This window comes from Chelon labrosus (assembly GCF_963514085.1).
Source record: "Chelon labrosus genome assembly, chromosome: 22".
NCBI lineage: Eukaryota > Metazoa > Chordata > Actinopteri > Mugiliformes > Mugilidae > Chelon > Chelon labrosus.
Window position 1 is genome coordinate 7152430 of NC_140355.1, and position 15367 is coordinate 7167796.

A 15367-nucleotide genomic window follows, 5' to 3' on the forward strand; every position below is an offset into this window, starting at 1 on the left:
GGACTCCAGCTGACAGCTGTTAGATGGTGTATTGATTTGTCCTCGGCCTCCAAATCGGCCTGCCAGAACTTGTCAGAATAATGAAAGAAGGAGAGCTTTGAGAGAGGGAAGAGAGACACAGAGTGAGAGCTAAAGGTCAAAAGGGAAATTCTGACCAAGCGTGTCTCCTCTACTCTGCTCATATTTCTTGCTGAACATATCTTTGTGTTGATGTTAAGTATCTGATTGTCTACAACCCATCCGACGGTCTGAATGCTTGTGATTTTTGCCGTCAAATGCTAATACCGTTATCATGCCCGCAGTGAGGAAATCTTTTCCAGAAGTAAAGAGTGCAAGATAAATAAATAAATTTCAGTACGTGCTCTCGCATCCCTGAGAGTTACTTTAACCGAGTGCGACCGAGGGAGGTGGTCTTCATCAGGCAAAGGAGCTCTTGAGCGACGCGCGCCATGCTGACATGTGGCCACCTCAGTGACGTGTTAAAGCTGCTTTTAGTTATGGAAGAGAGAGTGATTTGATTCAGAATCAAAAACATGATCTAATGGAGCACGCTCAGGATTTGAAGAGTGGGGAACTGACTAAACGATGGGACAAGAACCATGAGCGGTCAAAGGATCTTTTAAAGTTCAGCCATGCTACCGGCATCACTGATGTTAATATGACAGTCGTCACTTTGGTCCATAGAAAAAGAATTTTATGATGATTCACTGTCAATAGATGATGAATCCTGTTGACTTTTTATTCAGACCTTGACATTTTTGTTTAACAATGAATTAACTAACCCTAACCTGTGAGAGTACAGAGTATTCAGAGTCGATCAATTGTCTTGTACCATTATAGAGTCAGAGTTTCAGTTTGTCCAATACTTGGATTTTTGACTTAAAGAATACAAAGCTAATGGAATTTCCATATCTCTGCTGTGTAACATAATATTAGCATGCTAACATGCTAAATAAAACTAATGACCATGGCAAACCTCACACCTACCGACCATCAGTGTTAGCATTCAGTAGGGTACAGTCTCATAGAGCTGCTAGCATGGCTGTAGACACTTATTACTCTGTACCATGGTCAAGTACACTGAGCCCTAAGGCTTGTACATTTGGAAGGTATAAATGTTGTGTATCATACCATGGCATGGCATTTTTATTTATTTATTTTTTTTATCAATCCCTTATGGGGGAATTCCTTCTCTGCATGTAATCCATGTGTTCACACAGCAGTGTGCACACTTGAAGCAGTGGACTGTGCAGCACCCGGGGAGCAATGCTGGGGTTTAATGTGCAAAAGGCACCTCAGCTGTGGACGTAGGGAGATGCAAATCTGTGACCTTACGGTCCCAAAGCAGCTTCTCTAAGCAAAACTCCACGGCCTTGCAAAAAAATAATAAATTACCCACCGTAGCTGTCAAAAAAACAAAAAAAAAAAAAAAACAGGACTGAACCAAGGACCCTTAGAGATTCAGCTCTGAGTTTATATATATTGTGGGAGAAGTACTCTTATCACTGTCAGGGTCATTCTCAGCTCTCAGAACAGAACAGACAGAGATAAGTCCCTTATCTGTTGATTTTTTAAAAAAGGGAACAGAGACTGAATGATGCTTCGCTCCCGATCATAATTCAGTTCTTCATTGACCACTCACTAAACCTGAAATGAGGCAGCGATTGTTTATGGCTGAATGAGGGAAGTAATGTGTTGTCACAGTTGTGTCCAATACGTTGCGTTCTCAACGCGCTGCACACATTTGAGAGGATAAATGAGTGTGAGGCCAGCGTGTCATAATTCATTGTGAAATGGTCACATTTAATGGTTGAAACCTGTCATTGTATATACATCTATAAAAAAGACCCCAGGTACAGGTTACGACATTCTACTGCTAATACATACATTATTATTATTATTAAATAATAAACTTTTTGTTCAATGTTAAAGTTACATATCATAGTTTACAAAATAGGATCAAGAAGAATTAAGCCATTATGAATGCCTGAAAACCAAACAGAAATAAAACCCCAACTAAAACCCTATATGCGTCTTTTTATTATTTGTCCAGAAAATCAAAAAATACAATAAACACATCAATACTCCTTTGAATAACATAATATTAACTGCTGATATTGGCTATCGAAACGTGAACTGCAGAAAGACACTTGGCGCCAGAATTTGGAAAGCAAACTGTGTTATTGTATTTTACAGCACAGAGCAGAATGGAAAACCAACGGAGCTCGTAATCATTGTTTCAATAACCGGGTTCGTCGCTGTCAATACAAAATCCGACCAAAAGGAACAAATGTGTGGGCAATTGTTCAGTCTCAAATCCACTTGATTTTTTATTATTTTTTTTAATTTTTAATTTTTTTTGAACCCAGGTCCTCGTTGCCAGTCGCTGAAAGCACAATGTAAAGCTAACTGTCTACATAAGCCAGACTACCGTTACTGAATTCTTCAAAGTGTTAGTCCTCGTATCGATAAACGGCTCGCTCCCTCAGCGTGATTCAGTCGTCGGAGGCGTGCAGGTTCAGTCTGATTTGTGGCTTCTTTTGTTAAATGGTGGCTAGACACAAACAGGAGCTGCAGGGGTTCCTCAGATTCATCCCGAGTGCGATTCGTGTTCCAGCATCCATCGAGCGTTGTGTCACGCGTACGCGCACAACTTCTGTGGGCTTTCAACCCGCGATGAAGACAGGCACAGGCTTCAGGAAGCTCAGTGAATAGTTTGGGAACCATTTAGTCGGGGGTGCAGTTGAGTCTTTGGCATGATGGTTAAGCTGTAAAAGGGGTTGCTCACATGTCTATACACACAAACACACGAGGCCTAATGTGTGTGTTTGTCTGTACAGAGGTGTGGTATCAGAAGAAAGTAACACAACTAATCAATAAAAAAAGAACAAAAAGGTAACAAAGAGATGTTTTTTTGTTGTCAGCTGAGGATTTTTCTTCCCAAACCAAACTGAAGTAATCAGTCTGCCGTGGCGCATCGACGCCACCAGGGGGTGATAGAAGACAGTTTATGTTGATGTCACTGCCGTCGTCGTGGGTGTTGCCGCTCCTGTTGTCGCCGCTGTTGGTGATGGTGATGCCGTTTTCAAAAGTTCCTCTGAAGAATTTCTTTGTCAACATTAATCAAAAATGCTGAGTCGCATTATCATCGTCTGATTTCATGTCTACGTAATTTTGGTGAGTAACTGCGTGATGGACAGAAATGATCAATGCACTGTATCCTCGGAACATGTGCAAAATAGAAAAAATACCAGCCTCCCCCTCCTTTTCTTCTCCTACTTCTTCTTCCTCCTACTTCTCGTCACTCTTCAGGAATAAGACATCTGGAGAAAGAGACGGAGGCACAAATTAGGCATCTCAGGCTGCACGCCATCAAACAGTGAATTCTCTTTTTTGTTGTCTTGGTTTAGACGCGTTGATTTTGATCCGGCTTTATTTATTTGTCTTCTGCTTTTGATCTTGCATTCATGATACTTAATTGATAGTACAGAGGTATCAGAAACAAAATAAAACAGAAGCTTTTGATGAAGCAGCTAACAATACTGGTGTCTACACGCATATCTGGTCATGTGATCCCAAGTGGACCATTGGAAGTACAGGTGTGAACGGACCAAAGACTCACTGAGGATGCACTGAGATCCAAAATGTCCACACAATGCACCCTGGCCACATTTCCATTCAGCCTACTCTACTGTGTCGTGTAAGAACAGCATTGCCTCTCTTTGCAGTACAGTTTCACATCTCTTACAGATTGAAAATCCCATCAGGTACAACTTCCCTGAGATGAAAACAATGCCTCTAACACGTCAGATTAACGAGACCAGTAATTAATGTAATGTGGCTTTTGAAAAACATTTTAACAGGAGGTGAAGTTTAGTTTGTTGCCTCCAGCTGTTTGCTGAAGTCTTTCCTGCGTCTTCATACAGCAGCAGGATCCAAAGCGAGGGAGTTGCTCATATTAACACAGGTGACACAACAGCAGTAACTTCCTTAATTATTATAATTATAAATTACAAGAAGAGATGAAGACAGCAGTGATCAGGATCTAACGGCGAACGACACCGTGAACCTTTCTCCAATTGATGAATGAACAGAGTCGCATAACAGCTGTTGTTTTGTTTCACTGTTAGTAAAAGTCTAAAGTAGTTTTCTGTTCTGTCGCGTAGACAACTGGTATAAAATGCTCTTTTTTCCTGGTTTTCCAAGAGATCAGTCAAGATGCATGTGGAGACACGTTCTAACACCAGGAGTGAATGGATATGCTCTGAGCTGTCCACTGGGATAGGATCACCCCACACACGAACAGGGCCGCATACATCTTTACAAAGGAGCCAGAGCTTTAAACAGGCAACAGAAAACTACTCGAAGTATCTGTCTACTCTCTGTTTATTAATCCTTTAGTGTGTGAATATTACTAAGCTGAGACATCATTTTAAATGCAGGAGAGAAGGGTGTATGGTAGAGGAACTGCATCAAAGTGTCTTGACTACATTTAACCAGTCTGTTCACTCTCTCACACGCAGCGGGTAAAATCAGCAGCAGGTATTGGAGACGCAGCCGTGTTTAATGTCATTTGGTTCAAGTGTTATTGGTACTGCGATGTTGTTTAAACACAGTAACTGATAATAACTTAGCTGTGGACCATGACATTCAGCTTGTCAGCATCAGCTCATCAACATTTATTTCTCTAACAGAACACGTAGTGTTACAACAAGATTTATAGCGTAAAACCTGTAAAAATTAATGAAATGAGACAGCTCTGGATCGAATTTTTACTCCAATCCCTTCAGGGCTTCTGCAGAAAATATGAAGAACCCCCCCCCCCCCCCCCACCCACTGGGTCATAAAACAAATTTACTCAATTGTTGTTGCTCTTGGTCTATTAAACATACTCGTGACACCAACGGACAAGCATCGACCTGCCGATATATTGTATGAGTGAGTGGCTGAGTTCATAATCAATTCAAAGACAAGGGCTACTTATAATGGCTACGTGTGTGTGTGTGTGTGTGTGTGTGTGTGTGTGTGTGTGTGTGTGTGTGCTCACCACATGAACAGCAGCAGCATTCCTAACAGCAAAGGAGAGAAAAATGTGATGACCCTGGCAGCTCTGCCCACTGGAGGTTCAGCCTTCTGTGGTGCGTTGGAGGATGGGATGGGGGAGGTCTTAGTCTCTGTGAAAAGACAATCAGAAAACACAATAAACTTTATGACAAGATTTTCAATCTACTCCTCCTTTTCTTTAGTTACTTTCCTTTTGGTCAGCGTACAATGGGTTCGTTCCCAAGAGGCAGAGCATTCAAAATGTCATTCTGATGAATGGACACTGAAAAACGCTTATCATATCGGGAAGAAGCAAACTGAAAGGAAAATACTGCGAAGAGCCAAATCAATTCTAATCTACAAGCACAATCAATATGGGACTTGTCAAGGCAGTTATGAAGTGAAGTTGACAAAAAAAAACTCATTCATGGTGGAGAGAAAGGGACAGAGAGTGATAGAGAGAGTGGTAGACAGATGAAATATGGACATGGAGAAACAATGAGAGGGAAAGAGGATGTAGCTCCTCAAATGGCCACATTCCTGCCTCTATAGATAATTTTGTCTAGTTTGTTAAAGCTTAAAGTTTCACATTATTAAGGCTGCGGCTGCTTTGACGGACAGACGGGTGCCACCTCAGATTGCTCCTACCTTTTGGCCATTTCTGAAAAAAGTAGTGACAAGATGGTGACGGCTGGAGCCAGGCAGCCTATGGGTGATGTCCATCTTTATATACAGTAAATGGATAATGATGGAGGTGAATAAGGGCAGGGACATCAACGCTGAACAATAAACCGATCAATGAAAAAAGGCACAGCCCTAGTAATTTAGTGGTGCACCCAACTTGTAAAGTCTTACATCGTCTTAGATTTAAATGTATAGGTAACTTAACAGGGTGTAAATTCAATTACAGAAACGGTTATGATACTAAAAAAAAAAAAACAGTTAATCCAATTACATTCGAGTGTATGAGAGTGAGGGAGAAGCTAAAACTCTTGTGGCATAAATATGCTGAAAACCACTATGTGCAGTTTGGTTTTACTGCTCTCCCCAAATAAAAATATTAGAGTTTTGTATTTTATAAAACAAGCCTATTGCTACAGCTGCAGGCTGCAGAGTAGATATTAACTTGCGCACAATGTTTGGCACTCAGTCTAGAACCCAGGGCTTTTCTTTTTTCTTAGTGTAGAGAGAATATGATTTCCCTCTCCTTGCAATTAATGACTGTTGTGTAGTACTGCGTTGGGAGTCGGGGGATATTAGAAGGAAGCAGCCAGGTGTGAAATAGCCAGAGAGAGAGAGAGGGTGAACTAGGACGCATTTAACATGTTCAGCAGCTCAGTGCAGTACTTCCTGCCTCCAGCAAAACATTGTGCGTTAGAGTGGGGAGGAAAATAAAAATTGTGCATAAATAATGTGCTGGTGATGAGGAGAGACAGTCATAGGGTCTGTATGCTGATGTAACAAGCTAGTTAAGGACAGGTAACCTGAGCAGACAAGATGTGAGGAGCAGAGAGGACTGAGAAACAATGAAACAATGGAGGGGTAGAAAGGAGAAGAGAGACGGCATTAAGAGAAGAAAAGCTAATGAAACTGAAATCACTAAATGACTTGAACTCTAACTGTGCTGCCTGATGTTGAGATCTGAAACTTCAGGATATTCTGAAGATTAGATTTAGCTTTTGTGATTGCTGCCATATTTGTGATTCAGTGGAGACGGTTCAACAGAGGAGCAACTCTAATGATATCCCCTGAAGGGAGACACATGAGTGTCCTTGCTGTCTTAATAAACCATTTATGTTATTTATGACAAGAAAAAAAAATGTTTTGAAAATAGTAAACAGTCTATGTGAATGAGTGGCAGTTGTCAAATTGACAGTGTTCAGGGGTTTCTATCTTTGACATATTTGCTAATTTTTGGACTGAGGATTCATCAGGGAGAGATCTGAGCACATCAAGACTTGCAACATATTTTTCAGTAAACACTGTCTGGGGGGAACTTTTAGTTCTAGAACCTGAGAATCAATGACCCCATCATGTTTACTTACTGATGATCCTGTAACTAAAAAACAAGGTAGCTAGCCAGCTATAGTTTGTCACTATGTATATACACCAATCCGCCATAACATTAAAACCACTGACAGGAGAAGTGAATAACATTGACCATCTTGTGACAATTCAGTGTTCTGCTGGGGAAACTTTGGACCTGGCATTCATGTGTCTATGTTACTTAGACATCTACCACCCACCTAGACCAGACCAGGCACCCCCACCCCACAGCAATGACACTCTTTGATGGCAGCAGCCACCCCCAGCAGGATGCAGCCTGACACAGGCGCACACACAAAAAACGGTTTCGAAACAAGACAAAAAAACATGAAGAACAGCACAATGTGCTGACCTGGCCTCCAAATTCACTAGATCCCAAACTGATCAAGTATCTGTTTGATGATCCACAGAGGCCCCTCCCCTCAACCCATAGGACCCAAAGGCCCCCACTAACAACATTCTGCTGCCATGCACCACAGGACACCCTCAGAAGACCCATGTCCATTCTCTGATGAGTCACAACTGTTTTGGAGGCACAAGGGAGACCTGCACAATATTAGGAAGGTGGTCATAATGTTATTCCTGATCAGTGTATACTTATGTATACATATAAAGATATAAGCTGATACACTGATATCTGAATTTTTTACTTCCTAAAAATCTGTATCAGCCCTAAAAGTCCTTTATCGGCAGTGCTCTTCCAGACACCAGAATCTACACTGCTCACATCGGAAATCTGTGTCACATTTAAATAAGAGGTGATTTAATGAAACATTTATGCATAAAGGAGTAGAGGACACTAAGGCTCAGCACGCAGTTAGTACTGGTGGTTGCTGCTCATTAAATACTCTTGTTCTACTACATGCCATGAAAGAGAGACTACACATTTATAAATAGTACCAGACATGAAATATATAAGAAGTGATATCTGGTGTTGGCTGTTTGGTGCTAGACAGTGTCCAGTTTCTGTCTCACCGACTGGGCGAGGCAGACACTCATATCTTAGATGGTCCCGACAGTAAGGTTGGCTGCAGCCTTTTAAAGCCTCAGCTGATCTGCTTTTTACTTCCTGGAATGTGGTCGCTAAGCAATGGTCCAATCACTGAGGGGGGGGATTTCTGAATGCTGTGCTACTACAAGCAAGTACTTCTGCATGGAGCACGGGTGACCTGCTATTCTTGAGAGAAAAAATTAATGATAAACAAAAAAAGAGGAGGGCAAGGAAATGTGGTATAGGCCAGAGGAAGACGGAGAGGAAATGGAGAATTTGCAGCAGTGTTTAGACTCTGAGCTACAAAATCAATAAGTCACAGGAAGTCTCATCATTTACTATTCAGGATGCGGCCAGAAAATATTGGTCAATGTGGAGATGTTAACAAGCTGGTCAGCTTAAAAAAAAAAAGAAAAAAAAAGTGGGAAGAACTTTTTGTGTTTATCTGTCTGCTCATCGACAGGAAATCAGATATTTTTCTGGTTTCCCTACTAATGTGAAACTGCTTCAAGTACAATAGTACCAAGAAGCAAGCTGAATGATGAGCTGATATCCATGCAATAGTTCTGCAAAATAAATCTGTTCTCATCAACTGCCTCCAGCCAAAATTATTAAAAACATGATTACATATTTATAATCAACCACCGGATGGCAAAACGACAGTTACATTTATAATGAATGAATTTGTTCCTGTGTTGAACTCAACGCTGCAGGTTGCTGAAAACGCTCCCAGTTCATTGGCCCCCGACGGCTTTAATTTAAAGACCAAAGGTGTAAAAACAAAAAAAAAAAAGAAAGAAAGAAAGAAAAAAGGGATACGGTGCTGCCATCAGTGGGAACAACAAGCAGCCCTGATGTCATTTTGCTGATATCAACAGAGCACATCCAGCTGCACACAGCCGCTGCTCAGCTGTAATCACTCACCCAGCAAGGAACATCTGTAAAGAAGGCGGCAAAAGGCCAGACAAAAGAGATAAGTGTGAAGTGTGAGGAGAAAAAGCTTAAGAGAAAGAGTGAGCGATGCACAGAGAAAGATGTAAGAAGAGAAGAAAAAGAAAAAGAGAAATCAACAGGGAAAAGGAGGAAAATGAGGGAAAGTGAGAACAGGACAAGGAGAGAGGGAAGGGAAGCAGAGAAGCAGCAGCTGGATCGAGAGGAGGCATGAGGAGAATCCCAATAACCTCCTGTTCTTTCCCTGAAACCTAGAATAATACACAGTGTACTGAGTGAGTGTGTGTACAGTGTGTGTTATCGGATGCAGGTACTGTGTGAGTGTGTGCTGTTTCTCTGTGTTTGTGCGCAACAGATTGTTAGAAGAAGGCGCATTTTCTGTGTGTGCTTTTCATTTCACGTGTTTGAATATTTCCAGGTATGCGTGAACTCATTCATTGCTGTGATGAGCACCGTGCAGTGCCACTCTCAACCCACAGGAGTCAGTGTTGTATTGCAAAACTGATGACAAATTTCAACAAGCAGCCAGGGAGTCGAGACTTTCTCTGAGAAAGATTTTAAATCAGTTCTTCTCATCTATGTTTAATGTAAAATCCATGTTGCACAGTTTATAAGTGAATGGCTCATCAATATGTGGACAAGCAATAGCATAAGTGTTGGTTTTAGGAGTAAGTCAAGTGTGTTCAAGAGAAATACCTCTAAATGATACATGATACAAATGATACACTATTTAAACACATTTATAAAATACAAATGTACAAACATGAATACGCAGTATGAATAAAGATATGGATTAAATTAGTTTTACGTTGAATTCGGCTGCAGTTGGTTTCCATAACCACCAATTATTGGTTATGACAGTCTGGACTTGACTTGTACTGTTTGTAAGACTTTTATTGGTGTGAGCACTCTGTAGCAAATCATAATAATCTAAATGAAATTTCTCTTAAGTGGAATATTAAAAGAAGAGTTTGACATTTTGGGAAATGCGCTCATTTGCTTCCTTGCTGAGATTTAGCTGAGAAGGTCAATACCACACTCATAATTGCCTGTTCAATATTAAACTAATTATCACATTACAACTCACCTACTTTAGTACCTACTTTAGACTGTAGGAACCCCACAGTTTCTACAAGGCGTTATGATTTTTAACTTACACCAAAAAAGCAGAAGAATAAAGTGTAAGCTAGTCCTATAAACCCGAGACGATCCTGTTAGGGTGGATTTTGGTTGGTAAATCCAAAGACTTCAGTGGAAACAGGAACAAGGTTGATATAATACATCAGATTGCGTGGTTCTTTTTTTTTTTTTTTTTTTTTTTATATCAACTTTCTCAAGCTGTCCAATCTTTTTGAATGCCTGAGCTCCACAGTGTTCCTTTGTCCACATCTACCAGCTGTTGTACAAGCACCTGGAAGAGCCAGTTTGTCGCAGTGGTATTTTTCTGCAGTGATGAGGAAGAAAAGAAACAAAATGTATATCTTTATGCAGCTTTGATTATGACGAACAAAGGGCTGTGGACTGTCTGTGGACTGTGTTGATTATTTTGGTAGTAAGACTTGGGCTATAACATGGTGATAACAGGAGACTTCTCGTTGGTTTAAGTACTTTCTTGCTTATGGCCTTTTAAATGTGTTTGATCGAAGATGTAACTCTTGACTATGTGTTTCAGTCAAAAGTATATAATGCTTCAGATATTGAAGGAGTCATTTCATTTTTACTACTGCACATTACAATAGTTGACGGCCTTGGCTTGTTGCAGAGATGCAGAAGTGTTATTCAGTTGTGGCCAGCACACATTATTGTAGGTGTTTAGTTGTAAGGAGTTAAGTTAAAAAACTTGCAACTTGTAACACAAAACCTCTTTTTACACACTAAAATGTGTCAATTCTAGCAATCTAGCAACAACCCTGTAACATCTTAGCCTCAGAATGTCCGCCTGGACTTTTTTGCTTATTTTGACTATAAAAAGTTAAGAAAATGTCCTCTGAAAAATTATCTTATACAGTTATTTACAATATACTGCATGTTATAAGTGTGTGACAACCTTGTGGGAGAAGAGCAAGTAAAATTATCATAATGACACCATATTGGATGTAGAGTTCTAAATCTCAGCTTTCAGAAACCTTTTTTTGTAATTACAGTGATCTGAAGTATGCTTGGATAAACGTTCCACCAGAAACACATTCAGGTTTTAAAAGGTTAACTTGCCTTATATTCAGCAGCTGATGGTGCAGGTAAATACTCCCTACTTTTTCAAGAGCCAAAAAGAAACTGGACGAATCCTTTTCCTCTCAGCCGTACAGTGTGCTGTATTTTGTGTATCTTTTCTTTGCTATTCAAGTGTGATCTGAAAAATGTGGCTTCACTGGAAGGGTCTTGTTATTAGTCTAGTTCAGGTATTATAATTCACGAGAGATTTCAGCTTGAGGAACTGGACCTCCTTGATCACTGCCACATGCTGAAAGGGTGCAAACTAGATAATTCTGAGGTCGTTTTAGTCCCTTTCTACGAGTGTGTGTGTCAGGTGACAAACAAAATCTAATAATGTATCATACATTTCATGTCAAATGGTCATTACTCATGCCTAGAAAATACTTGCTATACAGTAACAGAGCAAGGTTGAGGTTGTATGAGAGACGTGAGTGTTTTTTTAAAAGATGCTTAGTTTTTCCCTGAGGCAACGTTCAGGCTCTCAAGTAGATGTGTACTGATTCGTCTCAAGGCTGCTGGATCTTAAAGCTTGAACTGCAATAAAGGTTCAGTACTATCAAACACATATAGTGCACTCAATCTAATCACAGAGAAAGTTATTAAGCAATGATTCAGAAAATTTGCTGTGTGACAGCCGTGGGCACAGGGAACGTGTATGTAAAAACATTAAAGGAATACTATATTATGATTACAATGATTTCTCCAGCTGATAGAATACAAGACTGGTGAAACCAGAGAGCATTGTAGAAAGACTTTAGTCACACTTCTACAAACATATAATGCTTATTGGTGCTAGGATGCTAACAAACTAAACATCAAACCTGCTAAGTATTAGCATGTTAACATCATCTTGTTCTGTTATGTTTCATTGTCCTTTATTTTTTCCCTTTGCATGTATGAATGTAGCTGTATCAAGCTAGTTTAACCACTGACTGATTTCTTTTGAGTTACTGTTTTAAAGTAGATTAAATGAACAAGCCGCGTCCAAGAAAGTTTAGAGCAATAAAAACAGTCTTATATGTTGTTTTTCATCAACACTGAATGTGTCAAAATGAGTATGAAGAGGTCCAGACGTTAGACTCGGAGGTGACCTACCGGCAGGAACGTCCACTTCAGTTGTGGAAGTGATTGGCAGGGGATCTTCAATCCAGGGTGTAGCATGGACAGCAACGCTCCAGTCACTCCATGTTCCAATCTCAGTGTCCTTGGCAGCCACCTGTTGAACACAAGGTCAGTAGTAATATAAAAGCATTTGCCAACTTTGAAGCATTCATTAAAGTTGAAATAATATCATCTACATACAAATATAAAAATGTGATAGTGCTTGAAATGACTAACTCTTAATTGTCTTTGTTAGTTGATGAGATTAAAAAAATAAACTTGTCACCTGGATGATGTACTCCTTCCCAGCATAGGCATCGGTGATGGTATGGGCAGTGCTGTCAGACAGCTCCACCTAAGCAACAAACAGCAGAAAGCAGGTTTGGATCAGAAAACATCACACGTGTTTAATGTTACTTAAAATAACAGTAGGATGAGTTGTAGAAATGCCCTCGGGATATGACATGTTCCAACATGATGAATTATGAACATAATGCTGAAAAGTGCATTTATGCAGTCCCACGTCAACTTTTGGTCTGAATGTCCTACTCTTCTACCCATAGCTCTACTCATAAATTATGCTAACAGTACACCAATCCTAGTTTTAAATGTTTTATGATGGCAAGATTCAGCTGTATCGTACAAAATGCAATTTCTAACCAGTGATTATTTATTGACAACAAACCTTTCATCATTATTCTGTGCATAGGTCAAGAGCATTGCTCTCCTTGGTGTTTTATGTCTCACTGTTGAATTGATTGAACCTTGATGCCCTTGCAGCCTCTGCACTCCACACATAGCAACCCTCATGCATGTAAAATACCAACGGCATAATTGATGATTATACCAGAAAGCATTGGCATCAATGCCACATAATTTTATCACACAATGTAATGCATGCCAATGTTTGAAAGCCTTTTGTGCACACTTTAATTTGCAGAGTGAACCAGAGAATGAACTAAATGTTTGAGTTACAGGGGAGTGCATGAGAGAATGATTTGCTGCTTCACTGTAATTTACGGTTAGTGCTGCATGTGTGTGTGTTTGTTTGCCTCTGGCCTGTGTATGAAAGACTGAAGAAAAAAATAGGCAGGGAGTGCTGCCTTTTCATTTTTCCTCCTGAAGTCGAATTAAATGATTTAGTGACAAGCCTGTAGCCTTCTGCAGTGAACCAAGAAACATACGTACACCTACACACCTGCCCTACACACGGATCTAGGAAATTGAACCGATTCTAGTGCTGGAGGTTGTCTGAAGCGTTTGACTTAAAAAGTAGTTATTATAATAAGTCAAGTAGACAATAATAGATGGCTACATAAACTCAAATATGATAAATAGAAATTTCATATGTCACTGATGCAAATATAACTTTCTTATATGGTTATATTTAGTTATAGTGAAGGGCGGATGATCTGCTGGAGAACAGTAAGATAGGCTTGACTCTATTCCTCTTGATGATAAACTGGTGATTTAATGTTATTCATCTTGATAATCCCAAGTCTGCAACATCAGCTACAGCACGAATCTGGAAAATGTCTGAAATGTGCGCGTCAGAATTGGAAAAGTCACTAAATATATTTGAAGGAAAACTATTTAAAAATCTCAGGAGACTGTCATAAAGAACTGCAGCTACATAAAAATAGAAATGTTTCCACTAAAAAACCTCTGTATCTGAAACTCGACCTTCGACAGCACCCAGCTGTCACTCAAAGCAGCCACTCTCTAAATTACGCGTACATTTAAACCTTGACATAATTTAAACAGGCGAGCTCACCCTCCTTACTGCTCCCATGACAGGGAGTTTAGTTCTAAAGACCAAAACAGTCTTTTGTACCAGGCTGTAAATATGTTTATTTCTGCTGTAACTTTGGAGCTCTAGGAGAATTGACTCGCTTTTGGAGACATCCTCAAGTGGCCATTTGAGGAACTGCAGCTTTTGGTACTTTTGAGTTGGCTTAATTTTTCATCCCTGGAGGTTGTCGCTTGGTTTGTAACAAGAGCAAGCATACATATTTCTGTCCACAAACAGTAGTTGTTGGATGTACACCGCTGCGGTCACAATGCATCCCCGATCACTTCCAGAGACGGTTTGACCAGTCGGATCACAAATCAGCTTCAGTGCGTCTTGGTTGCATTTAACTGACTGCAAACCGTTCACCCAAGACATTTCAACGACAGATGAATACTGGATCAGATAGGTCGTGAACAAGTCAACAGTTTAGCACTACACCGATTTGTAAGAATAAACTGAACCGAGAGCACTTGTAACATCCCTTGATGTTGTGCACACATAATAGTGAGGTCAAAGAGGAACCAGCAGATAGAAGAAAACAAGTTATAAAACTGCGTTATCTTTTAGGTATTCTTCATATCACAACAGCTGCATAAAACCCAAAATGCCTTCTCACCAGCATGCAATTTTAAACCACCACCAACAGTAGATAAACCTCAGATTGGAGTTTCCCCTTTTGCTCTCCAGGATATGCAAACCTGTAGTCAGTCTGACAAATAACCCACTCATACACCCCGAGCATCCACGCTTCCTCCGTCTTCCTGTAATCTCTCTCTCATTACTCACCCCCTCTACAAAGTTGACGCCTCTATTTTTGACACAGCCTTGATCTAAACTGCTTCTCTCTATGTGCTCTAGTTCTTTAAACTATTGCCCCCTCTCCTTCTGTTTAGAAGGAAGCTCAGTCTTTATCTGCCAAACCGAGCGCTACGTTTGCAGGCCTAATTTCATTACTGGAATGCAATAACAATGTCTTCTGAGCTTGTGTGCTTTACATGCTCCCACTGAGCACTGTATGCATGTATGGTTATACTTTAGATATATAGTGTGTGCACGTGAGTGTTCCAACAGACATGTGTGCTGCCTTTAAAGCTAAATCTCCACTGTTTAGATGGATTCCAACCAGCGTATCCAACCGTTGCTTCCATCAGCATTCCTTACTGGCTCTAAAGTGTGTGTCTGTGGGTGTTTGCATAGTAATGTCTATGGTGTGAGATCTTGTGAAATTC

The 15367-nt window shown here is 40.3% G+C and overlaps 1 protein-coding gene across 2 annotated transcripts in view; it reads right to left on the reverse strand.

Moving 5' to 3' along the window:
- Window positions 1-1470: 1470 nt before the first annotated feature.
- The window catches only part of cntfr (ciliary neurotrophic factor receptor), a 227837-nt gene continuing 213940 nt past the window's right edge, over window positions 1471-15367 (reverse strand). For both annotated transcript variants that reach the window (XM_084572083.1, XM_084572084.1), the window contains 4 exons: window positions 12633-12701; window positions 12341-12461; window positions 5048-5174; window positions 1471-3323 (listed from right to left, as the gene is read on the reverse strand). In XM_084572083.1, coding sequence (XP_084428209.1) covers window position 3323; window positions 5048-5174; window positions 12341-12461; window positions 12633-12701 — 318 coding nt within the window. In that variant the 3' untranslated portion in view covers window positions 1471-3322. The remainder of the gene's footprint in view (window positions 3324-5047; window positions 5175-12340; window positions 12462-12632; window positions 12702-15367) is intronic.